The sequence below is a fragment of the Lepus europaeus genome, chromosome 10, assembly GCF_033115175.1.
Source record: "Lepus europaeus isolate LE1 chromosome 10, mLepTim1.pri, whole genome shotgun sequence".
NCBI lineage: Eukaryota > Metazoa > Chordata > Mammalia > Lagomorpha > Leporidae > Lepus > Lepus europaeus.
Window position 1 is genome coordinate 65,492,773 of NC_084836.1, and position 24,952 is coordinate 65,517,724.

General features: G+C 39.2%; 3 protein-coding genes across 3 annotated transcripts; all 3 read right to left on the reverse strand.

The window, feature by feature from the left end:
* Positions 1-1,591: 1,591 nt before the first annotated feature.
* LOC133767700 (olfactory receptor 6C3-like) lies at positions 1,592-2,527 on the reverse strand. Its single transcript, XM_062202135.1, has one exon. The coding sequence runs from the start codon at positions 2,525-2,527 to the stop codon at positions 1,592-1,594; it is 936 nt and encodes a 311-aa protein (XP_062058119.1).
* A 9,264-nt stretch (positions 2,528-11,791) lies between these two features.
* LOC133767701 (olfactory receptor 6C3) lies at positions 11,792-12,727 on the reverse strand. The gene has a single exon (XM_062202136.1). The coding sequence runs from the start codon at positions 12,725-12,727 to the stop codon at positions 11,792-11,794; it is 936 nt and encodes a 311-aa protein (XP_062058120.1).
* A 6,071-nt stretch (positions 12,728-18,798) lies between these two features.
* LOC133768060 (olfactory receptor 6C1-like) lies at positions 18,799-19,737 on the reverse strand. Its single transcript, XM_062202473.1, has one exon. The coding sequence runs from the start codon at positions 19,735-19,737 to the stop codon at positions 18,799-18,801; it is 939 nt and encodes a 312-aa protein (XP_062058457.1).
* Between the last annotated feature and the right edge of the window lie 5,215 nt (positions 19,738-24,952).

Below are 24,952 nucleotides of genomic sequence, written 5' to 3' on the forward strand. Positions count from 1 at the left end.
GATACGCATGGGAAACTGGTCACCAGGGTCCCTTTGACAGCTTACTGAGTGAAAGATAGCATTTTATCCTATGTATGTCCACAGTGGAGGATTGGGTTGGAAATCTAGAAAGGAGAGAGAGGTTAATTTGTTGAATAAGGAGTATAAGATGTGGCCAATATTGTTGAAGGATTACAGTGTGTCCATGGTTTTGAAAAATGAATCAGAAACCCAGATGTAACTATTTGTTCCAATAATTTGTCAGAGCAGAGTCATGATAATTTAAAGGAAGTCATATTGATAACTAAAACAGGAAGTAGGCATTTTAAAACTTCCATCCATTTGTTTATTAATTTAATAAATATATTTTGAATCACTACACTATAATAAGCCATTTGGTGAGCACAAGTGAACAAAATTTTCTCTATGCTTGAAAAATGCACATGGCCCATTAGTAGAGTCAGTCAAAAAAAAGGAAATTCTAATATATTTTGAAAATTTCTAGTACATTGGTGAGGGTACTGCACCATTCCAACTCACTTATGGGATCTTGTGGAACAAAATATAGAAATAGATCCAAATTATCAATGGACCAAGAAAGTGATGGGCTTGGTAATGCTAGCACAGGAGAGAGTTATCATCAAAAAGAGTTGTAGGAATTTTCATTGTTTAAGGATACAGAGGTTTACCGTATAAGAGAATGCTTAAATAATATCTATACTGAATTATAAGCTACATTTTCCATAGCTATGGCTGCAGTTGGTGGTGTGGCTAATTCAGTGTTCAATCCCCAAATGACAGTCTTTCCCAAAAAACATCAAGCAAAATAGAATGAATTGAACATTTATCATATATGTCATCAGGCATATAACCATCAGAGGTTAGAAACAGAATTTTTGGAGTAGTCTCAGTTTCTTTAGCTAAAGTAATTTTCTGCTGTTTAAGAGACTTAATGTTCAATTCCAAAGAGATAATCGTCTCTTGAATATTTCATCTTCTGGGGCTTGTTAATTTGGCAGAGATATTCTCCTAAGCCAAACTTGGTGTTTTGGATGTGCTCACTTCATACTTTTGTGGGAAAAAAAAGAGGCCTAGTAGCATTTAATACTGTAATTCTAAGATTCCATTGTATAGTTTTATTTTGTTAGATTTCTTACCTCTCCTGTGTGATGGTACAAAGGTTTGCTTACTGTGGCATAGCCCTGATTTCAATCACTGTCTTGGTAAGTATCGAGCATCTGTAATTCCTTGTTTCTGGGGATGATGGCTTTCAGTGCATCATTCATTCAAAGGAGGAAAAGACATACATGCATGCTTCTATCCTGATACGATTCAGAGAAAACCATTTTTGTTCTATTCAAAGTTACAATCATCAACCAAGGTATTCTAATTCACACAAATACATTTGAATAAAACATTTGAACTTTCAAATATTTCTAAAACAATATTCAGCCTTATCACATTTATTGAGTACAACAGTGAGGGGAGTTTAATACAGAAATGGGAAAACGTACACATGTAACTATATTATTGTAAGGAAAGGCGTTTGGAGAGGGTATGCATAGTAGAAAGCACTTATAAGGATTTCGTTCTTTGGACACTGCTAATACTTTCATTTACCAGAGAACATAACCTTTTGGATGGTATCCTTAAAAGCTTGCTTCACTTGCTGGTTCCTGAGGGTGTATATGAATGGATTCATCATGGGAGCAACAGAGGTGTTGAGAATAGCTACTCCTTTGGTCAGTGATGCTCTTTCTTTTGCAGAAGGATTAGCATACATAAAGATGCAGCTTCCATAAGAGATGGAGATGACAATCATGTGAGAGGAACAGGTGGAAAAGGCCTTTTTTCTCTGACTTGCAGAAGGGAGCTTCAGAATTGTCCTGATGATGAACATGTAGGACAGGATTATCAATGCCAAAGTGAAAAGCAGAATCACTATTGCAGAGTAGAAGCCAATCATTTCCAGGAGCCATGTGTCTGAGCAGGATAATTGCAACAGGGGGAAATAGTCACAAGCAAAGTGATCAATGACATTGGAGCCACAGTAGTCTAACTGGAGGAAAAGAATAACAGGTGGGAAGATGTTGAAGAATCCTGCCATCCAAGCACAAAAGACAAGCAACATGCAGAGTCTCTGATTCATGATGGTTGTGTAACGCAAAGGTTTGCAAATGGCTACGTAGCGATCGTAGGACATGGCAGTCAGGAGGTAAAATTCAGTGATGCCCAGGAAGATGAAGAAAAACAGCTGAGCTGTACAACTGTTGTATGAAATAGTTTTGTCTCTGGTGATAATTGTACTAAGAAATCTAGGTATGGAGACTGTTGTAAAGGTTATTTCTAATACTGAGAAGTTCCTGAGGAAGAAATACATAGGGGTCTGTAGATGGGAGTCCACCAAGGTGAGAGTGATGATGGTCAAATTTCCGGCAACACTTAATATGTATGTGATCATTAGAAAGAGAAAAATAGCGACCTGAAGGTCTGGGTCATCTGACAGCCCGAGTAAGATGAACTCTGTGGGCACTGAGTGGTTTTTCATTCTGTCGTTTTCATTTTCCACCTTTGAACAACAAATATGTGTGTCTCCTATGGAATGTTAGCATTTCAAATAGGATATGCATTTAAAAATATATATAGCAATGAAGAAACCGTGAAAAAAAATTAAAATGGCTTCTCTCCACCAGTAACGCTCTTCCATTTCCATTGTACTTTGCACTGAAGTAGCAAATATTAACTAAGTTAAACATGGATCTCGCTTCCTTGAAAGCACATTCCTACATGTCCTGGCTAAAACATTCCATTGCTAACATTCAAACAGAACCCATTCCTTTAAATTATAATTATCTTTGAAAATATCTACCTATTTTTATAAAACAGGTGAAAATATCTTAATTGATTTTTAAGATTCCCTCAATATTCTGAAAACCCTCCTGTAATCTAGCACAGTCTAAACACAGAGTTCAAAAGCTTTCCAGGTTGCGGAGGCATACCTTCATGTGAAGAGAAATTAGTCCTACAGAGGTTAGTAAAGTTGGGCGGGCGAGCAGCGTCACTGTGATCATCATCTTATGTAGAGACTACACCGGTGCTCGTGGAAACGTTGTGTTGCCACTGTCTCCCAGTGTCATTACTTCCGCTTTGGTTGATGCTGTGAGCATCCTATTCCATTCCTATTCTAACAAAAAGGCCGGAAGGAAGGCAACTGCTTTGCTTAAACCACTCATGGCCCAAACATTTTAAATCCTACATAGCACAATTCAGATTCCCCATCCTCTACCTCTTTTTTCAGCATTACTGTATTAACTAAGTAGATGGTCAAAATAAAGTCTCCTGGGAAGCAGATATTCTTCAGAATAGAGAAAGATTTAAAAAAAAATCCTATTCCTAGATCACCTGCACCATATCCCGAGGCCAGAGGCAGCAGCACGTGGAGCAGAAGCTGACAGAATGTCCTCTGATTCTGCAGAGGTCAGATGTACGACCTGGTCCCAGAGGGCAGTCCTGTGGAGATATCTCTGTGACTTAGACAGTGCTGCTCGTTGTTTTTAAAATAATCATGAGATCGGTTTTAGTGTAATTTTTTTAAAAAAAAACATTGGCAGTGACTCACAATAAGAAATATATTTTACTTTGCTTTCATGTGCATTTATATATAGACATCATTTCCACATAATAGACCCTAAATAAAAGGTTTTTAATAAAATATTTACTTAATATGGAAAATGTTATTCTATCACAGCATAACATTTAATCTTAGAAAAAAAAGTGTGCAATCCAAGACTTATTATGCCCCTGCTTTGGGACTCCATTAACATTTTCTCAGTAATAAATAATTATTTAATTTTTAAAATTAAAGAGGGTGCCAATCCATACTCATGTGTAAAAATAACATTTTTAAATGTTTAAATAACATGGAATAATATAATTATGTTAATGAATAGCAAAATTACTTACTTTCTGGTTCTTGCTAATTCACTCTGGAATTCCATTGGTCTGGCTTTCTCAAATGTTAAAATAGTGTCAGAGATGGCAAATTGATTTGGCTATTTATTTGACTTCCTTTATGCTCTCAAAACAACTGTGGTGATTTAGCTTTTTTATGGCTTTCAGGAATTATGTATTTTTTAATAGAAGATAGTGATATTTGTTCAATAACCTTCTTAGCTCCTTACAATAATTCCTGTAAAGTTGTTGGAACCTTGTAAGACACTGCAATTAGTTCCTGCTTTTCCCCTTTCACACTGGATCCACATATCAACACAGGGATACCTGGGTTGATTAGTAAAACACTCTTCTTTTTGTCCTTTTGCAGGTACTACAAAACACTTATGAAAACATTTTCTTTGCGTTTGCACGTTTGAAGTAAGTATTTTATAATCCTACAAGTATACACCAATCAAATCCGAGTAACCATTCCCAAGGCTTCAGAGAAATGTTACACTTCTCTGCAAGTGCTGATTTGAACAATGGAAAAAAAGGAAGTTCCTTTCTATTAATTTCAGACAAATGGCATTGAACATATTTTATCCGAGTCTTTTTTTCTGGCTCAGGGGAATTCATTAAGTAAACCATGATTGCCAAGGAGAGACATCATTAAAAGATACAGATGCATCATTGATATTGGCCTTTTAAAATATTGATAAGAAACTATAAAAACTTTTGATTAAAATTTGTGGAACACATAAATATGTGGAACTATGTATGTGACAAGTTGATTTAGATTTTTTGTTCTATGAGTGCATCAGTCCGTATTTTTCTCTTAGAAAAGCTGTATCTATCTTTAGGAGAGTTGCCATACTAATTTTCTTTGCATTTTTTGGCAACCCAGAAAAAAATTCTACTTATTATATCATGATGAGATGGAACAATAATGCTTTGGATTTCTGGTATGACTTACCTGTCTCCTGAAATGGACAGCGTTAAGGACCTGCAAGGTTCTTTATCCCTGTGTTGGTCTCTGGCACCTAATGAAATTCCATGCCAATGACTAGGACCATAGTGATATTTGAAGTTGCATTTATTGCCTTTTGACTACTTCCCTTCACTGTATCATCTACTGTTGTTAAATCATTGTTTATACTTACTTTTTTTTAAAAGAATTATTTATTTATTTGAAAGTCAGAGTTACACAGAGAGAGAAGGAGAGGCAGAGAGAGAGAGAGAGAGAGAGAGAGAGAGAGAGAGAGAGAGAGAGATAGGTTTTCCATCCGCTGGTTCACTGCCCAATTGGCTGCAATGGCTGGAGCTGTGCTGATCCGAAGCCAGGAGCCAGGAGCTTCCTCCACTTTTCCCATGTGGGTGCAGGGGTCCAAGCAGTTGGGCCATCTTCCTCTGCTTTCCTGGGCCATAGCAGAGAGCTGGATTGGAAATGGAGCAGCAGGGACTCAAACTGGCACCCATATGGGATGCCTGCAGTGGCCTTACCTGCTATGCCAGAGCGCAGGCCCCTATACTTACTTATATGACAGTCTCTTGATGTGAGAATATTTGTGAATCAATAAAGCAAATATTTGGAAATTTGGAGTTGGAAATTCCCAAAATTGGGACAGGAAAAATTTAATAGTCATATTCTATATACACATAAATTATGAACCTTATATTTAACAGTTTATCCTGTTTTCTTTGCAGGTAAAAAGATAATCATAAGGCAGCTGTGTATATAATTCCAGAAATACACTGATCCAGATCAATGATAAGATTGAAAGATGTGTTTAGAAAGTGGGGCGGAAACAAAGAAATAGGGTAGGATGAGCAAGTCACTGACACACAGGAGAAAAGAAGTTGTGCTGTGTGGGATTTATAACATGCATATTAAGACAGACATTGAGATTATTGATGCAACATATTTATGTAGAAATGATAGAAATAATTTCCTACATATGAAAATGTTATTCCTTTGACTTTAGTTTTTACATAACAGTGATTATTTTTCTATTTTCTTTTGTAAACTCTTTGACAACAATATATCTAGCAATCTTTTTTTAAATTTTGATTACCAGGTATATACTAGTAATGTAATTTATCTCATTTTTTCCTAACAAGCAGTAACAAAAACAGAAAGACAAAGATAGAAATTAATGTCTTCTCTCCATGAAATGTGCATTTGTGAGCAATGTAGTCTTTGATTTTTTTTTTTTTTTTAGAGGAAAAAGGTGACTTTCAGGTGAAGAACAATATTTTATTTTAACATATCTTGTCAGGCTCATTTTTTCTCCATGTTATTTTTTCTCAGACCTCAGATAATGAATTGGCTGTCTTCCTCATTCATTCACTCACTCATTTCTTTATCTTTGTTTTCTAAAATATTTATTGATTTTGGTATTTGAAAGGGGGGGGGGGGAGAGAGAGATCTCAACTATCCATGGGTTCACTCTGCACTAGCCTGCAACAGCCAGGACCGGGCCAGGCTGAAGTCAGGAGCCAGGAATCCCACCTGGATTTCCCACATGGATGGCAGGATCCCAAGAACTTGGGCCATCATGTGTTGCCTCCAAGGTGCATTAGAAGGAAGCTGGATGAGAAGCAGGAGTGGGACTTGGTCCCAGACACTCTGATGTGGGATCTAGGTACCCCAAACAATGCTTTCATACAATGCGCCCAATGCCCACCCCACCTCTTTACCACCTTTGTTAGTTTCCCTTTCACCTCTAGAGCTTTTCAGCATATCTCCTAATATTTTTCAAAAATATTACACAGAGCACAAAAATGTAATGTATATGAGTGAAATTAACATTTTGGGATTTGATTATAGTATACAGCCCTTGCCTATATTCTTGGAATAGTGGTTTTTGCTGCTTATAACTTGTTGAATTCTTTGGTGGTGGGTTAATTGTGATTATAAAACAAACTGAAAGTGTATCATTGTGAAAAAAAGAATTGTCAATTGAAATTATTTATTTAATTAATTAATTAATTTATGAGGCAGGGGATGGGGAGAGAGTGAACTTGCATTTTCATCTACTGGTTAAACCTGCCCCCACCCTGTGTCTGTATTAGCCCCAGGCAAGACAGAGTGCAGCTGGAGGAGTGTGGCCAGGAATTCAATGCAGGTCTCCCATGTGGGTGGCAGTAGGTCAGTTACCGCAGCCATCACTGATACCTCCCAGGATCTGTCTTAGCAGGAAGCTGGAAGCAAGGGCTTGAATAGATTCATATTGATAAGTTGAGCATTTCGATGTGGGGAACAGATGTTTTCACTGCTAAGCCAAATGCCCCACTTTTCACTTTTAATTTAAGCTGATTTATCTCCGTTGAGTTCACATCTACAAGATAATAGAGTGATTGCTTTTAGAATCTATCCAGTGGTCTCCAAGGTACACTTAGGGTGATGACTAACAGGTCTATGTCAGCAACACACAATTCTGCTACCAGGTCGCACTCTGTGAAAATAGAGGAAATTCTCAACAACATGGTGGAGTAGGACTTTGCAGAGAGCATCGTCTTGCAGAAACATCAGTATGAATAACTCTCTGCACATGAAGATACCTTCACAAAGGCTAGGGAACCAGGAGAGAGATCACAATACCTGGTTAATCATAATAATAAGGCAAGACCCATTTAATGGGTAGGAAGGAGAGCTTTACATTGTCATTCCTCTCCCAATACTAAGCAATGTAGCTTGGAAAGTGCTACAGTCTCCTTGGGGGGATTGAAATGGTACTTTTTTCACATGGGAGACCCGGAAGAAGCTCCTGGCTCCTGGCTTCAGATCGACTCAGCTCTGGCTGTTGCAGCCATATGGGGAGTGAATCAGTGGATGGAAGACCTCTCTCTCTCTCTCTCTCTCTCTGTTAACTTTGCCTCTGAAATAAATAAATAAATAATCTTTAAACAATTTTCCAGGAGAAACCGATTTGTAAAATGAAAACTCAAACATGATATTATTTGATATCCATTGGACAAAAAAGTATAATGATTATTATAATTTAGCAACTTTCTGAGATTTGTAGCCTTTGTAAGGACTGTTTTTTAACTTTGACAATTTTGTGCTTATGAAAATATTTCAGTGTTTAATAACAGTAGAAAAAATTGAAGTTTTATGGCATCCTCTAAGAAACTCTGAAATAATCTTTTCTTAAGGACTTATTTGTTTATTTGAAAGACAGTGTTGCAGAGAGAAAGAGAGAGAGAGAGAGAGAGAAAGAGAAACTTCCAACCACCGATTTACTCTCCAAATTGCCGCAACAGCAGGGCCTGGGCCAGGTCACAGCCCTGAAACTCCATCTGTGTCTCCCACATGGGTGCAGGGGCCCAAGCACTAGGTCATTTTTCACTGCTTTAGCAGGTGCATTAGCAGAAGTAGATTGGTAGCAGAGCAGCCAAGAAGCTGAGAATTTTACCAGCACTCAAATGGGACATTTGCATTGCAGGCAGTTTCTTAACTCACTGTGCCACAAGGCCAGACTCCTGAAAGAAACTTTTGAAGAAAAAAATAGATTAAACATCGATTGGGCTGGGACCAACTCTGTGGCATAGTAGATTAAACTTTTGCTGTGGGACTGGCATCCCATATGGACTCTAGTTCGAGTCCCAGCTGCTCCTCTTCCAATCCAGATCCTTGATGATGGTTTGGGAAAGCAGTGAAAGATGGCTCAAGTGCTTGGGCCCCTGCATCCATGTGGGAAAACTGGAAGAAGCTCCTGGCTTTGGGTCGGCCTAGTTCTGACTGTTGCGGCCATTTGGAGAGTGAAACAGTGGATGGAAGACCTCCCTCTCTGTCTTTTCCTCTCTCTTTCTGTAACTCTGCCTCTCAAATAAATAAATAAATCTTTAAAAAAAAAATCCATGGGGCTGGCATTGTGGCATATTGGGTTATGTTACCAGCTCCTGTGATGGCAGCAAGCCATATGGCAACAGCTCATGTCCTAACTACTCCACTTCCTGTCCAGTTCTCTGCTAATGGCCCGAGAAAGAGTAGAATATGGCCCAAGTACTTGGGCCCCGGCACCCACGTGGCAGACTTGGAAGAAGCTCCTGGCTCCTGGCTTGAGCCTGGCCCAGCACTGGCTGTTGTGGCCATTTGGGTAGTGAACTAACAAAGGGAATGTCTCTCTCTCTCTCTCTTTCTCACTCTGCCTTTCAAATAAATAAATAAATCCTTTAAAAATTTCTCAGAAAATATGAATCAAAAATAAACCAACTTGACTCAGTGGAAGAACAGGTGTATTATGACATACGTCAATGTTATGGAAAAAACATAACGTTGCCTAATTAAACCAAAAGGAAATCTGAAAAAAATTAATCATTTACAGTGTCACTCTATTTAAATGAGAGTTTTTGTTATGTAAATAATATTCCTTTTGATACATACAAAATAATAATCATGGATTAATGTTAACACACCTTTACCTGCTAGCCATTTGAAAGGCTAATGCACTGAGGAAAACCAGACACAAGAAAATTACTTCCTTCAGAACACAGAACGTATTCCATCATCCAGTTCATAACTAGGCCCCAAAACATAATGTCCTGAAGGATGCAGAATTTATCCAGACAGCGATTCATCTTGTTCCAAAAGGAACTCACTCTGTTGCAGTAAAAAATGCACCCATGGGAGTGAGACCAGCATGGCAACTGGGACTTCATTCAGTCTTGATTCCTGGTTGTGTAGCAAATTACATTTGTCTATACCCAGATAAGCGGGGAAGAAGACATGCTGGCTCAACACGCCTTGGAGGAGCACCCTTCTCCTTACTGTTAATATGTAATCTCATCCAAAGAGTTCATTGGCAACTTGATGAACGCGCGTTTACCAGGCAAACGACCTAGGCTCCTGAGAGTCCATATGGGCTATAGACTTCCAACAAAATCTAAGCCTTTCATACCATAGACTTTTAGGCTATTTCTTGGCTTAAAAATAGTCTCTGTGTATTTTGTAATTGATTTCACAATAAGCAAATAATATTACTTTTGTATTAGCTTTGAAAAGCTAGTGCATTTAATTTTCTAAAGTTCTTACTGATGGTCAAGAAACTTATTTTGGGCCGGCGCCGTGGCTCACTAGGCTAATCCTCCGCCTTGCGCTGCTGGCACACCAGGTTCTAGTCCCGGTCGGGGTGTCGGATTCTGTCCCGGTTGCCCCTCTTCCAGGCCAGCTGTCTGCTGTGGCCAGGGAGTGCAGTGGAGGATGGCTCAAGTGCTTGGGCCCTGCACCCCATGGGAGACCAGGATAGGCACCTGGCTCCTGCCATCGGATCAGCGCGGTGTGCTGGCCGCACCGCGCCAGCCGTGGTGGCCATTGGAGGGTGAACCAACGGCAAAAGGAAGACCTTTCTCTCTGTCTCTCTCTCTCACTGTCCACTCTGCCTGTCAAAAAAATAAAAAAAGAAACTCATTTTGCCTTGTTTACAACATATTAGGTAATTTTAAATATGAATCCAGCAACCAATTTGAATATTTGAACAGACGGTCAAATACACATACATAGACAGTAAGTTTATTTTTCTTTTGCTAAAGCTACACAAACAAAATATGACATTTAGGGAGAAGATTTGTATTCACTGAGTAGGATCAGAATCACAGTTTTTTGGGGGCCATTGAAGTTCAGTTTAAAAGCATAAAATCTAGTAATATTATTTGTGGAACAGCATTAACAACTCTCAACATTGTTACTACTTGTATCTCAAGGTGTATAAAAATAATTAAGCTTATGTGCTTAGTAATATGTCTGACTTTTTAAGTACTAAGTAAAAGAGAGTTATTAAGGGTATATCTATTTATCGGAGACTTTGCCTATGTGAGAGACATAAACCACAGGGTGTGTCTTAATCTTTAAGGTGCCACAACAATCTGAAGAGTAGATTCCTCAGAGGAATATCACCACTCAAATTTCTCTTATTAAAATGCTTTGACTTCCAGGTCTCAGCAGCTGATAGTTGAGCTGTATTGACCAAATATTCTTTTTTATTTATTTATTTTTTTTAATTTTTTTTTTTTTGACAGGCAGAGTGGACAGTGAGAGAGAGAGAGACAGAGAGAAAGGTCTTCCTTTGCTGTTGGTTCACCCTTTAATGGCCGCCGCGGTAGCGCGCTGCGGCCGGCGCACTGCGCTGTTCCGATGGCAGGAGCCAGGTGCTTATCCTGGTCTCCCATGGGGTGCAGAGCCCAAACACTTGGGCCATCCTCCACTGCACTCCCTGGCCACAGCAGAGAGCTGGCTTGGAAGAGGGGCAACCGGGACAGGATCGGTGCCCCGACCGGGACTAGAACCCGGTGTGCCGGGGCCGCAAGGCGGAGGATTAGCCTGTTGAGCCACGGCGCCGGCCAAATATTCTTATTTATATTAAAGGCTGTACATTTTTTATTGTACAAATATTTGAAATTATTTTTTACAAATAATTGAAATTTTTTTTTTGTATTTCATTTAGCTAGTTATGGCAGTCTAGAAATTCAGGGAGAGAGTGTGTTAAACTTAAAGCAGTCTAATTAAAATCAGTTCAAAGAAAAAATGTAAACCTTTGTAGTTGAAATTCTGTAACAATACAGTGTGACTTATTCCTCAAGCCGGAAGATTTGTTATTGAATTGATGTCAATATGATTAAAATAATTACATTACGACCTAATTCTATTTTTATTTTAAGTGAAGAACTAAATTAACAGAAAAAATAAAAGTGCCAGCAAACAATGCATTGGAGAAACTTGGGTATAGAAGGTGATGATATGAACTGGGAAAAGCTCTAATTGACCATAATGTGATGTACAAAGAAACTGTAAGAGAAGAAAGCTATTTCTACAGATACTTAAGAATTTCATGATTTGACTTCATTGCTTTTTATTGTGTCTTTTTTCTTTGACAAAAACATGTCATTTGCTTGTGGAAAATAATACTTTCTGCACCACGTTTTTGAAGGCTTGCTTGACTTGCTGGTTCCTTAGAGTGTAAATGAATGGGTTCAGCATGGGGGCAACAGAGGTGTTGAGAATAGCTACTCCTTTGGTCAATGATGCCTTTTCCTTTGCAGAGGGGTTAGCGTACATGAATATACAGCTTCCGTAAGAAATGGAAATGACAATCATGTGAGAGGAGCAAGTGGAGAAAGCCTTTTTTCTCTGACTGGCAGATGGAATTCTCAGGATGGTCCTGATGATGTACATGTATGATAAAATCACCAATGCCAAAGTGAAGAGCAGAGTAACCAAGGCAAAGTAAAAGCCCATTACTTCCAGGAACCAGGTGTCTGAGCAGGACAGTTGTAAGAGGGGAAAGTAGTCGCAGGCAAAGTGATCGATGACGTTGGAAGCACAGTAATCCAGCTGCAGCAGAAGCATAAGGGGTGGGAAGATGGTCAGGAAGCCACCGACCCAGGCGCACAGCACCAGCAGGGTGCAGAGTCTCCTGTTCATGATGGTCGTGTAGTGCAGGGGTCTGCAGATGGCCACGTAGCGGTCATAGGACATGGCAGTTAGGATGTAAAACTCCGTCACACCCATGAAAATGAAGAAAAAAAGTTGTGCCGCACAGTTGTTATAGGAAATGGTTTTGTCCTTGGTGATAATTGCCCCCAGAAACCTAGGGATACATACAGTTGTGAATGAGATTTCCAAGAAAGAGAAGTTCCTGAGGAAGAAATACATGGGTGTCTGCAGATGGGAGTCCACCAGAGTTAGGGTGATGATGGTCAGGTTTCCCATGACGCTTAATAGATATGTGATCAACAAAAAGATGAAAATCATGATCTGAAGTTTGGGGTCATCAGAAAGACCGAGGAGGACAAACTCTGTGATCGCTGTGTGATTCATCCCCCTCTCCTCTTGCTGTCTCCCTCGCCTCTCTCTCTCTCTCTCTCTCTCTCTCTCTCTCTCTCTCTCTCTGTTGGTCTCTCTCTCCTTTTATCTTCTACCAACGATATTTACAGGGAACAATGAACTGGAAGAGATTAAGGATGTCATTCCTCATAACCAGTATCACCATCAGTGACATAGCTCTGGAATATCTTCTGCAGGGCACAACCATTTCACTTTCACTACCTTCTTTGCATTTTGTTGCATCCATATCTGTGAGAATGGCTTACCTGCCAGTTTTCTTATTTTAAGTCTATCAAGAGAAGTTAGAAAATCTTCACACAATAAACCACATCACTGAGAGATGTTAGACAAAATCAATAACTCATCCTACATATCTAATGCATGTAAAACATCGTTACCTCTTTTTATTGAAACCATCACATGAATTATGCATTTTCTTTTTCCTAATGTAAACATTAGAGAATATTATCCCCTAAAATAAAAAATAGATAAAATTAATTCCATCAAAAGAAAACTGAAAATAAAAAAACTAAACAGTTCATTACTCTTTTGTGATAAAAGAAACTAATTAATGATTATCTTAGTGAATAAAGTATATTTTTATTTTACATTTAATTTATTATTTTTAGTGTTACTATTTGGATCTAATAGTACAGATGATGTGAGTACATACTGTATATGTTATATTTACTATAAGATAAATAACAATTATTTCATTTAATGAATAATAAACATATTTGCTAACTCTTGATTTACCTTTTAATTCCAACAAAATCTTTAATGTATGATGTCTTCTATGACTGGCTAGAGATGTGTATAGACATTTTTATTTTTGAGTTTGAGGGGACAAGTGGTATTTATTTGTCTTTCATTTTGCTCTTAGCACAAGTAGGAAAAGCAGCTACTTGCCTTAGATTTCAGCATCTCCGCCATTCAGATGGCACCAAAGTGTGCTTTCTGTTCAGACATCGTTCTTCCTGATCCGCTCTCTTTATGGGGAACTCTTTTATTCCCCAGTAATTTTGTCCCATTGGAGACCACTCATCCTTGTGGACCCACTTATCCATAAGGATATCTAGAAGTGTATACGAAAAACCTCTTTCCTCTATCTCCACCGAGTCAGTTAACTCCCAATTATTCAAACTCATGCTGGATACGGTCAGCTAAAACCTGAAAGTCCTCTCCTCCTCCATGTTGGAGACAAGTTTCCACTGTGAGAAAAGGATTGAGAAATCATTACTTCCTAGCCTGACACTAGCAAAGTACATGCTAACCAAATTTGGCTTTATTTATCTCTATTTTATGAATGACTGATGTCAGAAATAAACATAGAAAGTCAGAAACCTTCAGAATATGTGGAAACAGACTACACTCTTTTTCGATAATTTGATCAAGGTAGACCTTCAAGAAAGTATTATCTAGAGAGAGAAAGCAGTGGCAATAGTGTACAGTATGAGGACAGCAGCTTAAATCAGGATCTGGCTCCTCAATGGTTGTACTCACTTCTCAAATAGTCCACATCTACCTGCTTTGACCTCAAATGATTGAGTCTCCTGAGAGTAAGAAAAAACCTGGGCTGCGTCTCTATGGTACTATAGACAGGAGAGATTTCTGGAAGCCATGTTTGGATTTCCCAGCAGCCTCTTTGCTCTTCTCTATGGGGGCTCTCCCTTGAGCTGGCTCCGTTCATCTTTGTATTTCCTCTGAGGATCTAAAACATTGTCTTCTACAAAATATTTACTTCTGTTAAACACAATTACATAGTATTTCAAGCTTTTTTTAATATTTCATGAGTAATAAAAAGTTACATAATCTGCTTTCTTACACAACCAGGACCTTAAATGGAATTGTTTTTTAATTCTCTTTTTGAAATACAAGTTTTTCTACATATATTTTTTGCTGTTTATTCTTAAGTTTTGTTAGGTGCTGAGGTATGAGAAACAAAAGGATATTCCATAATGTTAAGTAGAAAGTTAACTTTTATAATGTATATACTGTGCTCACAACTTCAGAATATGCTGTTATAGAGGTGAACTATTGTAATTCTCATTAAAAATTGTGATATGTAACTGGAATTTAAATTTTGTCCAGAATCTTGTTCATTTTGACCTTTACATCTACTTATTATCCTTCAACATTCAATTATAAAAACCAGAATAGGAAGAGGTTTAATTTATGTGAAATTCTGGCTAGTGGATTATAACTATTATCTCTGCTGTTCCTTATGTTTCCCAAATACACATATTTTGACAATAAAATATTTGTAAAAAGATAAAAATAAGATACACAATTGTAAAAACAGGGACTGACTGGCATGGTGCTGTAACGTGGTAAGTCATTTGCCTGTGATGCTGGCATCTATATGGGCACTGGTTCCAGTTCCAGACACTCTGCTTCCTCTCAGCTCTCTGCTGATACGCCTGGAAAAGCAGTGGGATATGGTCTTAGTGTCTGGGAGCCCTGCTGCCCATGTGGGAGACATGGATGGCGCTCCGACCTCCTGGCTTTGGCCCAGACCAACCCAAGCTGTTGTGACCATTCGGGGTGTGAACCAGAGGTTCGAAGATTTATCTCTCTCTCACTGTAACTCTGCCTCAAATAAATAAATAAATATTTTTAAAAACTAGTAACACATTTTATATATTAGAAATTTTAATACACAATAAATATGATATGTTTTGATACAATAACTAAGAGCACACCTTATACATAAAAATAAAATTTACATAATAAAATAATGTCTTATTTAATTTTTCAACTTTATGCGGTATGATTGACAAACAGTCTCTGAACTTGAGGTATAGAATATTTGGTTGGGGCCAGTGCCATGCTGTAGCAGATAAAGTAGTGCCTGTATGGGCACTGGTTGGAGTCCTGGCTGCTCCTCTTCCAATCCAGCTCCCTCCTATGGCCTTGGTGGGCCTCTGCACCCACATGGGAGACTGGAAGAAGCTCTAGGCTGCTGGCTTCGGATCGGCACAGCTCCAGCTATTGCAGCCAATTGGAGAGATAACCAGCAGATGGAAGACATCTCTCTCTCTCTCTCTGCCTCTCCTTCTCTCTGTGTAACTCTGCCTTTCAAATAAATAAATAAATCTTTAAAAAAAGGATATTTTGATATATGTTGTGCATCAAATAATAACATAATCATTAAAAGAAAACCCTATCATGGCTGGGATACAAGCTTGTTTGAAGGTTACTTTACTGGTTCACGTGCACTCAGTAAAGGGGTATTTTGGCAAATGTGGCTGTCCATATTAGGGCATGCCACTTTCATCCACTAAATTCTTATTGACACATTTAATGGAAACAATAAAACCAGTGTTATATTTTAACCATAAAATTGCAATTAATAAAGGGCAAGAAATTCTCTCAAGACACTTCATGGAAGGCAGCTCTGCAGCAGTGGCTCACTTGATTGCATCCTTGTCCTATGATTTCTTTTTGTATTTGAACGTAGAGACTTAATCCAGGTTTAGTTTAGGATTTTTTTTTTTTTGTAAAGACTATTGCAATATTACTTTTTAGCACCACCATTTTGTTTGGCACTTGTTAATATTTTCTACCTCTTAAAAATCTGCATTTGGGGGGACGATGATTTGGCATAATAAATAAAGCCACCACTTGCAATGCTGGCATTGCATATGGGTGGCAGCTTGAGACCTGGCTGCTCCTCTTCCCATCCAGCTCCCTGCTAATGCACCTGGGAAAGCAACAGAAGATGGCTGATTCTTGGGCCCCTGCACCCATCTGGGAGACCGGGAACAAGCTCCTGGCTCCTGGCTTTGGAGAGGCCCAGCTCCAGCCATTGTGGACATTTTGGGGGTGAACCAGTTGTTGGAAGATCTCTTTCTATCTCTTTCTGTCCTAACTCTTGCCTCTTGAATAAATAAATAAATCTTAAAAATATAGTATTTAAAAAATTTAGAATCTGAGGATCTATTGTGTTTCTTTGTTCAGAGCATATTTTTATGCTTATTTTAAAACATGTAATTTTAATTTTACATTTATTGGAAAAATTTACTTTGTGATGAAGTCTTTACTTTATAGAAAAATAAAGGCTTGGGGGCAGGCATTGTGCACAGTGGGTTAAGCTGTGGGTGGGGAAGCCCACATCCCACATTGGAGTACCTGGGGTGGAGTCTCGCCTTCAGTGCCATTTCAGTTTACTAGTGCTATATGTCCTGGGAGGCAGTAGATGCTGGTCCAAGTACTGGCGACCCCACCATGCATGGAGAGATCTAGGTGGAGCTCTTGGCTCCTGGCTGATGCGTGGCCCAGTCCCTACTGTTGCAAAAAATTGGAGAATGAACCAGTTGATGGAAGACCTCTTTCTCTCTCTTTTTGCTCTAAATAAGTAAAAATAAAGTTTACAAATAGGATTTGGCTTAAGTATGTGGTAATTTGGATACATACCCTGTTTTTAACTATTCCAAAAACTGAGGAGATATATCTTTCATATATAAATAGATAACATATATATGCTAATAAATATATAGACTTTATATATATTATTACATGATATAAATATATTAAATAAAATATATAACACATATCTCAGGTTTTATACTAGTTTGAACATAAAATATATCCAAATAAATATAAATTATAAATATATATTAATATGTTACTGGATCAGAAAGGTACTTACTTTTTACGGAATTACAGAAAATACATTTCTTTCAGATATCTAAATGTCTATTTCTTCACTATTTTCTACGGCATGTGTGCATGTATTTATTTATGTTTGGATCTGCCCATATATTCACCTATGTATCTAATGAGAGATTGATTATAGGATTTAGAAAGAAGGAGTCTATTTATACCTAATGTCTGTAATTCCCTATCAACACATAAATTGAATGAACATACTATATTATATTGAGTTCCAAGTAATATTTTCTGAATTTTATATGAAATACTTAAAATTTTATTAGTTTGAATGGCATTAAAAAATTTCCCAGAGAAACTGCAAGGCAATGAGACAAATTTTGTAGAAAAAAATCACAAAATTATATTTTTGTATACAGTAAGTAAACTACATCAATATTTATAAAGTGTCTCCTCCATTCTTCTAGATTATTTTTCTTCTGAAAAAATCAAACATTCAACTTTATTTGTAGAGCAATTATTTAAGAAGTTGTGATTAAATTGTCAAAATAATGGACAGGTAGAAAAACAGAACAAAATTTAAATTGGGAGAGAAATCTATTTAACATACATTTGCAAAATGCTAGAAATAAGAAAGAATGAGCAAGGAAGGAGAGAGGTTGAAACTGATTTGATTAGACCAACAACTTTTCATATTTGTGTTTTAAAAACTTTCCTGGGGTCAGAACTGTGGCGCAGAGGGTTAAAGCCTTGGCATTAAGCACAGATATCCCATATGGGCCCCAGTTCTAGTCCTGGCTGCTCCTCTTCCGATCCAGCTCTCAGCTATGCCCTGGGAAACCCGTAGAAGATGGCCCAAGTCCTTGGGTCCCTGTACCTGCGTGGGAGACCAAAGAAGAAGCTCCTGACTCTTGGCTTCAGATGGCACAGCTCCGGCCATTGCGACAATCTGCGGAGTTAACCAGTGGATGGAAGCTCTTTCTCTCTCTGTCTCTACCTCTCTCTGTAACTCTTTCAAATAAATAAAATAAATATTAAAAAAAAAAACTTTCCTTCTGAGGAACTCAAAATTCAGAAAACCACATTGCATCATGGACTCTTTTATTTTTTATTTTTTTTTTATTTTTGACAGGCAGAGTGGACAGTGAGAGAGAGACAGAGAGAAAGGTCTTCCTTTTGCCGTTGGTTCACCCTCCAATGGCCGCCGCGGTAGCGTGCTGCGGCCGGCGCACCACGCTGTTCCGATGGCAGGAGCCAGGTGCCTATCCTGGTCTCCCATGGGGTGCAGAGCCCAAACACTTGGGCCATCCTCCACTGCACTCCCTGGCCACAGCAGAGAGCTGGCCTGGAAGAGGGGCAACCGGGACAGGATCGGTGCCCTGACCGGGACTAGAACCCGGTGTGCCGGCGCCGCAAGGCGGAGGATTAGCCTAGTGAGCCACGGTGCCGGCTCATCATGGACTCTTGAAAAACACACGCTTCCGGACCACATTCAGGAAGGCCTGCCTAACCTGCTGATTCCTTAGGCTGTAGATAAAGGGGTTCAACATGGGGGCAACCGAGGTGTTTAGCACAGCAACACCTTTGCTCAGGGACGCTCTGTCTGTTGCTGAGGGTTTAATGTACATGAAGATGCAGCTTCCATAAGAGATGGAGATGACAATCATGTGGGAAGAGCAGGTGGAGAAGGCCTTTGTCCTCTGACTAGTGGAAGGAATCCTCAGAATTGTGGTGATGATGTATGCGTAGGACAGAAATATCAAAGCCAGAGTCAGCATCAGAGTAAACACAGCCCAGAAAAACCCCATTCTCTCTAGGAGTTTTGTGTCTGAACAAGAAAGTTGCAGCAGGGGAAAATAATCACAGGTGAAATGGTCAATAATATTAGATCTGCAGTAGTCCAGGTTTAAGACCAGCAAGAGGGCAGGGAAGATAATGAAGAAGGAAACCAGCCACGAAGACAAGACGAGCAGCGTGCACACTCTGCGATTCATGATGGTCAGGTAGTGCAGGGGTTTGCAGATGGCGAGATACCGGTCATAGGACATGGCGGCCAGCAGGTAAAATTCAGTGACCCCCAAGAGAATGAAAAAGAATAACTGAGCTATGCAGTCATTAAACGAGATGGTTTTATCTCCTGTCATAATGGTGCTCAGGAACCTGGGTATACTGACAGTTGTGAATGAAACTTCTAGGAAGGAGAAATTCCTGAGGAAGAAATACATGGGGGTGTGCAGGTGGGAATCCAGCAGGGTGAGGGTGATGATGGTCAGGTTCCCCATGATGCTGAGCATGTAGGTGATGAAGAGAAAGACAAAGATGACCACTTGCAGCTTTGGGTCATCTGACAGTCCCAGGAGGATAAACTCTGTGACGGTGGTAAGGTTTCTCATTCTCCAGTGGCTGAATTTTCCTCCTGCCAGGACTCTAAGGGAAAGCACAAGAACATTGAGCTGTAGATCGGTAAACAGTCATGTATGCTGAAATAGTATGCCATTGCCACCTTCAGGAGAAATTTAAAGCCACATGATCACAACAGCACAGGCTTTATTTTCCTCTGTTTTACAGCTGAAAACTCTTTAGTTGTGGCAAGTTAAGAAATAGCACGGTGTCATACAACTTGAAGCATGTAGAACACTTCGAAGGCAGGGATTTTTACCCAGACTTTGCTGATTCTAAATAATATCTGTAGCACCAGCGCCACGGCTTACTAGGCTAATCCTCTGCCTGTGGCACCTGCACCAAGGATACTAGTCCTGGGTGGTACGCCGGATTCTGTCCAGGTTGCTCCTCTTCCAGTCCAGCTCTCTGCTGTGGCCTGGGAAGGCAGTGGAGGATGGCCCAAGTGCTTGGGCCCTGCATGGGAGACCAGGAGAAGCACCTGGCTCCTGGCTTCGGATTGGCACAGTGTGCCGGCTGTAGCGGCCATTTTGGGGGTGAACCAACAGAAAAGGAAGACCTCTCTCTCTCTCTCTCTCTCTCTCTCTCACTGTCTAACTCTGCCTGTCAAAAAAAAAAATAATATCTGTTGCCTCATAGACACATCACCAAGTCTCCTACCAATGAGAATCACCTTTGGGTCATTTCTTGATGTGTAACACAAGTTTCCCTTTACAAAAGTTGCATTTCATGAAGAATTCAAAAAATGGGAGAGATGTCTTATTATTTTAGGGACTGGTTTGTCTTTCGCTGTCTATCAACATTTATCACACTTAGCTTTTCCAACTCCTACTCTGTCTCATGGAGGTCACAAGTCCTGAAGCCACTGCCATGAGACACCTTGAATGTCAGGGTTAGAAGAGAAAGGAGTAGAAAATTATGTTAACTGGAAGGGCTGAAAACCTAGGGCCATTGCATGTGAAATCTTTGCTAGATATCAGGGAATTTCAACCTGCCTATGTCATTGTCATGATCTTTCCTCCTATGCAAACCACTCTGCTTTCTAGTTAAAGTAACAGATAGTATAAATAGTATTTTAATGTATGGTAATATTTGAGATAATAATGTTTGAGATTAGCTAGAGTGATAAAGTATTATCCTGGAACAAAATGAAATGCTCATTTTCATTATTCTAAGTAGTAGTTTAATTTTTATCTTTGTTAATAAGGCTCAGATGATATTGCCATGGATCCATCCATAGGAAAGAGTGAGAAAATCTGGCTTTGAATCCACTTACTAAGCCTGAAAATCACTGAATCTTCTGTGATTGCTTTGTTCATCCATCAATTCACAGTTGCCTCCCCTGTACACAAGTCTATCTCGCTGGATCATTGTGAGAACTTAATAAATTAATATATCTGACGCAGTTATAAAAATGTTTAACATATGGTGAAGGCTCTATAGGGTTTGACTCTGGAGAAAATGGTCTCTAACCAATGAATGGAAAACCCTTGGGATTAGGATCACACTGTGTGTGAAAGGTTTGGTCTAGAATCAACAGTAATCAATAGATTAAGACCAAGAGTCACATAAGAACAACAGCAAAATAGGGTAGGAATTACCTGTTTGGCCAGCACATGTTAGAATGTAGTCAGATGAAATTAGCTTTGTTCTCCTACCTTTCTACATGGTGCCAATATCTCCATTTTGTGCTCTCAGCCAGTTTCCGTCTGTCACCACCACCACCACTAACACACACACACACACACAGTCACATACCCATGTGCAACTTCTCCCATCTTCAGCCAGAATTTGATCAGGGCATTTGAGGCAGTTTAAATATCTATAGCATCTCAATATTACTATCCAAGACCAGTTTGTTTCTCCACTACTTTTTGGTGTAACCTTCCTAAAAGTCATCATAAAGTCTGTAGTACTTGTGAAAAAACTGACGCCTCTAACACTGGGAATTGGTACATTGCAGTGCCACTCCAAATCGCCCCATCCTTATTTCCACAACAACACTAGGTATAAGATCCAGTGTGCAAATTCCCTAAGAACCTCATACTCATCAGTCCCAAACTGAGACTATGCTGACATACTTTGTAAACTACTCTGTTACTGTGTCTTTCCAAAGTTTCAGACAGGATCTGATCAAAGCTATTTTACAATAATCCAGTGCATCATGTAATTAAAGTTGGTTTTAAAGACACATTTGTCCGGGTGGGCATTGTGGCACGGTGGGGTAAGTCAGCCCTTAGGACACCTGTGTAACAAGTAGAGTGTTGGTTGAGTTCTAGCTGCTCTGCTGCTGATGCAGCTTTCAGCTGATGTGCCTGGGAAGGCAGTGGATGATGTCCCAATTACATGGTTCCCTGCCACCTGCACTGGAGACTCAGATGGAGTTCCCAGTTCCTGGCTTCATCCTGACACAGCCCTGGTTGACATGGGCATTGGAGAGTGAACCAGAGATGGAAGATATCTCTTTGTCTCTCCCTTTCTCTCTGTCACTCTGCTTTTCAATACATACATACATACATAAATAACTCTTTATAAAAAGAGAGACACTTGTTTATTTAAATAATACTGAATTTGTTGTTGTGTCACATGCAGTCACTAGGAGCAGTTCTCTGGTTCTTAATTTTTTAATGTTATATTCTAGCTTGGATTACTTAAGTGTTATGAGATATATTATTCTGCATTAATTTCATTATAAAATATGTTTATATGCTTGGATCTAATTCCTGTTATTAAGCCCAGGAGGTAAAGCCACCATCTGCCATGTCAGTATCCCATAAGGATGTCAGTTAGTGTAGTGGCTGTTCCACTTTCTATTTAGCTCCCTGCACATGTGCCTGGGAAAGCCATGGATGGAAGATAGTCTAAATCCTTGGGCCTCTGCACCATGTGGGAGACCCAGAAGAAGTTCCTGGCTCCTGGTTTCAGCCCAACCCAACTCTGGCCATCCTGTCCATTTGGGGAATAAACCAGCTTGTGGAAGATTCTCTCTCTCTCTCTCTCTCTCTCCCTCCCTCTGTTTTTCTCTGTCTTTGTAAACTATATCTTTTGAATAAATAAGTCCTTAAAAATAAATAAGTAAATTACTTTCCTTGAAGTTCTTTACAATTCAACCTCTTAATTCACTTTACTCCAGCTCTAGCAACATCACTCTTACCATATCAGAGTTTGTTACTCATTAAAAGAACAGCTTATGCATAATTCTTTGACGTCACAAGGGGTTCTCTCAGCAAATAGACAACATTTGTTTTCAATCTCAAGATAAAATTTCTGTATTATTCTTCTAAAATATTGGAATAAGGATAAACATTTAAATTCTAAATATTACATGAAATATTTGCTTTAACTTCATAATTAAACAACAATACATTTCTGGCACTCTTACATAGACCTGACTCAGGGCCATGATACAAAAATTTCTTTGAGAATGTTGGTCAGTATGGATGATGCAAAGATTACTCATGAGAATCCATTTACATCTGGAAGAGTTTTTTTTTTTTTTTAATTGATATTATTGGGGCCGGTGCTGTAGTGCAGTGGGTTAACGTCCTGGCCTGAAGCGCCAGCATCCCATCTGGCCACCGATTTGAGAGGTGGCTACTCCACTTCAGATCCAGCTCTCTGCTATGGCCTGAGAAAGCAGTAGAAGATGGTTCAAGTCCATGGGCCCCTGCACCCACATGGAGACCTGGAAGAAGCTCCTCACTCCTGGCTTTGGATGGGCTCAGCTCTGGCTGTTGCGGCTAATTGGGGAGTGAACAAGCAGATGGAAGACCTGTCTCTCTCTGCCTCTCCTCCCTCAATGTATAACTCTGACTTTCAAGTAAATAAATAAATGTTCAAAAAAGTAAATTTTTTTTTACTGTTTTTGTCATTGTTTATTGTGACTTTCCCAGGAGAAATATGAGGGACATATTTATTCATTTTAATAACAATGGGTAGGTTAAATTATCATCATTCATGTCAAGGTGTTTGGAAACAAAACCAAGAGAAAATATTGTTCATGAAATCACATCTAATAATCTCCTAAGTAGTAATATAGATAGATACTCATGTCAGTAGAGGTTATGTATAATATCTACTACTACATATGGTTTCAGCTTATTAGTTAGGCATCCATATTTTAAACAAGAATAATGGAGCTATGGCATCAAGTGATATTAATTTCTTCTTTATGGCAATAGAGTCAATTCACGTTCTCAAAAATCATAGAAATTTTGCCATTAGAGATGCAGAAATTAAAAATAGCAAATGGGGCCTTTAATGATTTATGGCTTTAATAAGTTGAATTTTTCCCTGTGCTTCAATTGCTCTATTTGAAAAGGAGTTTAAATTTTAAGACTATTTCAAATTATTAAATGGCATTATGTAAATAAATATGCTCCATGAATCTTATATCACTTAGTAGGCTCCAAGTAGCTGTATTAATTATTATTTTTTAAAAATTTTTTGACAGGCAGAGTGGACAGTGAGAGAGAGAGACAGAGAGAAAGGTCTTCCTGCCGCTGGTTCACCCTCCAATGGCTGCCGCGGCAGGTGCGCTGTAGCCGGCGCACCGCACTGATCCGAAGGCAGGAGCCAGGTGCTTCTCCTGGTCTCCCATGGGGTGCAGGGCCCAAGCACTTGGACCATCCTCCACTGCACTCCCGGGCCACAGCAGAGAGCTGGCCTGGAAGAGGGGCAACCGGGAGAGAATCTGGCGCCCTGACAGGGACTAGAACCCAGTGTGCCGGCACCGCAGGTGGAGGATTAGCCTATTGAGTTTGCAGCGCCAGCCATGTATTAATTATTTTACTTTCTTTTAGTTGGAATTTACTTCCAACAAGAGAAGGAAATTCCTAGTCGTTGTTATTTATTGAAGGCACTACTTATCCCATTACCAAATACTAACATTTCATTTGACCCTTTTAATATGCCTATGCAACTTTATCCTTATTTGGAATTGAAGAACTGAGGCTAGCAAGATTATATAACTTAAACTAATTCATGTAGCTACGAAATATCAAATATAATTTCTGCCTACACTAACTGCATTCCCTGAAACACAGTTCGAAATGGACTGTATTTCATTAAAAGCAGAGACAACAAATAGTAATTTCCTGCTTTTAATCCATAGAAAACGGATAGATTGCTATAATCCAAGACATAATAACCCATTTATACACTTTTCAGTATGTCAGGTTTCAAAATACAACCCAATCAATATAGCCC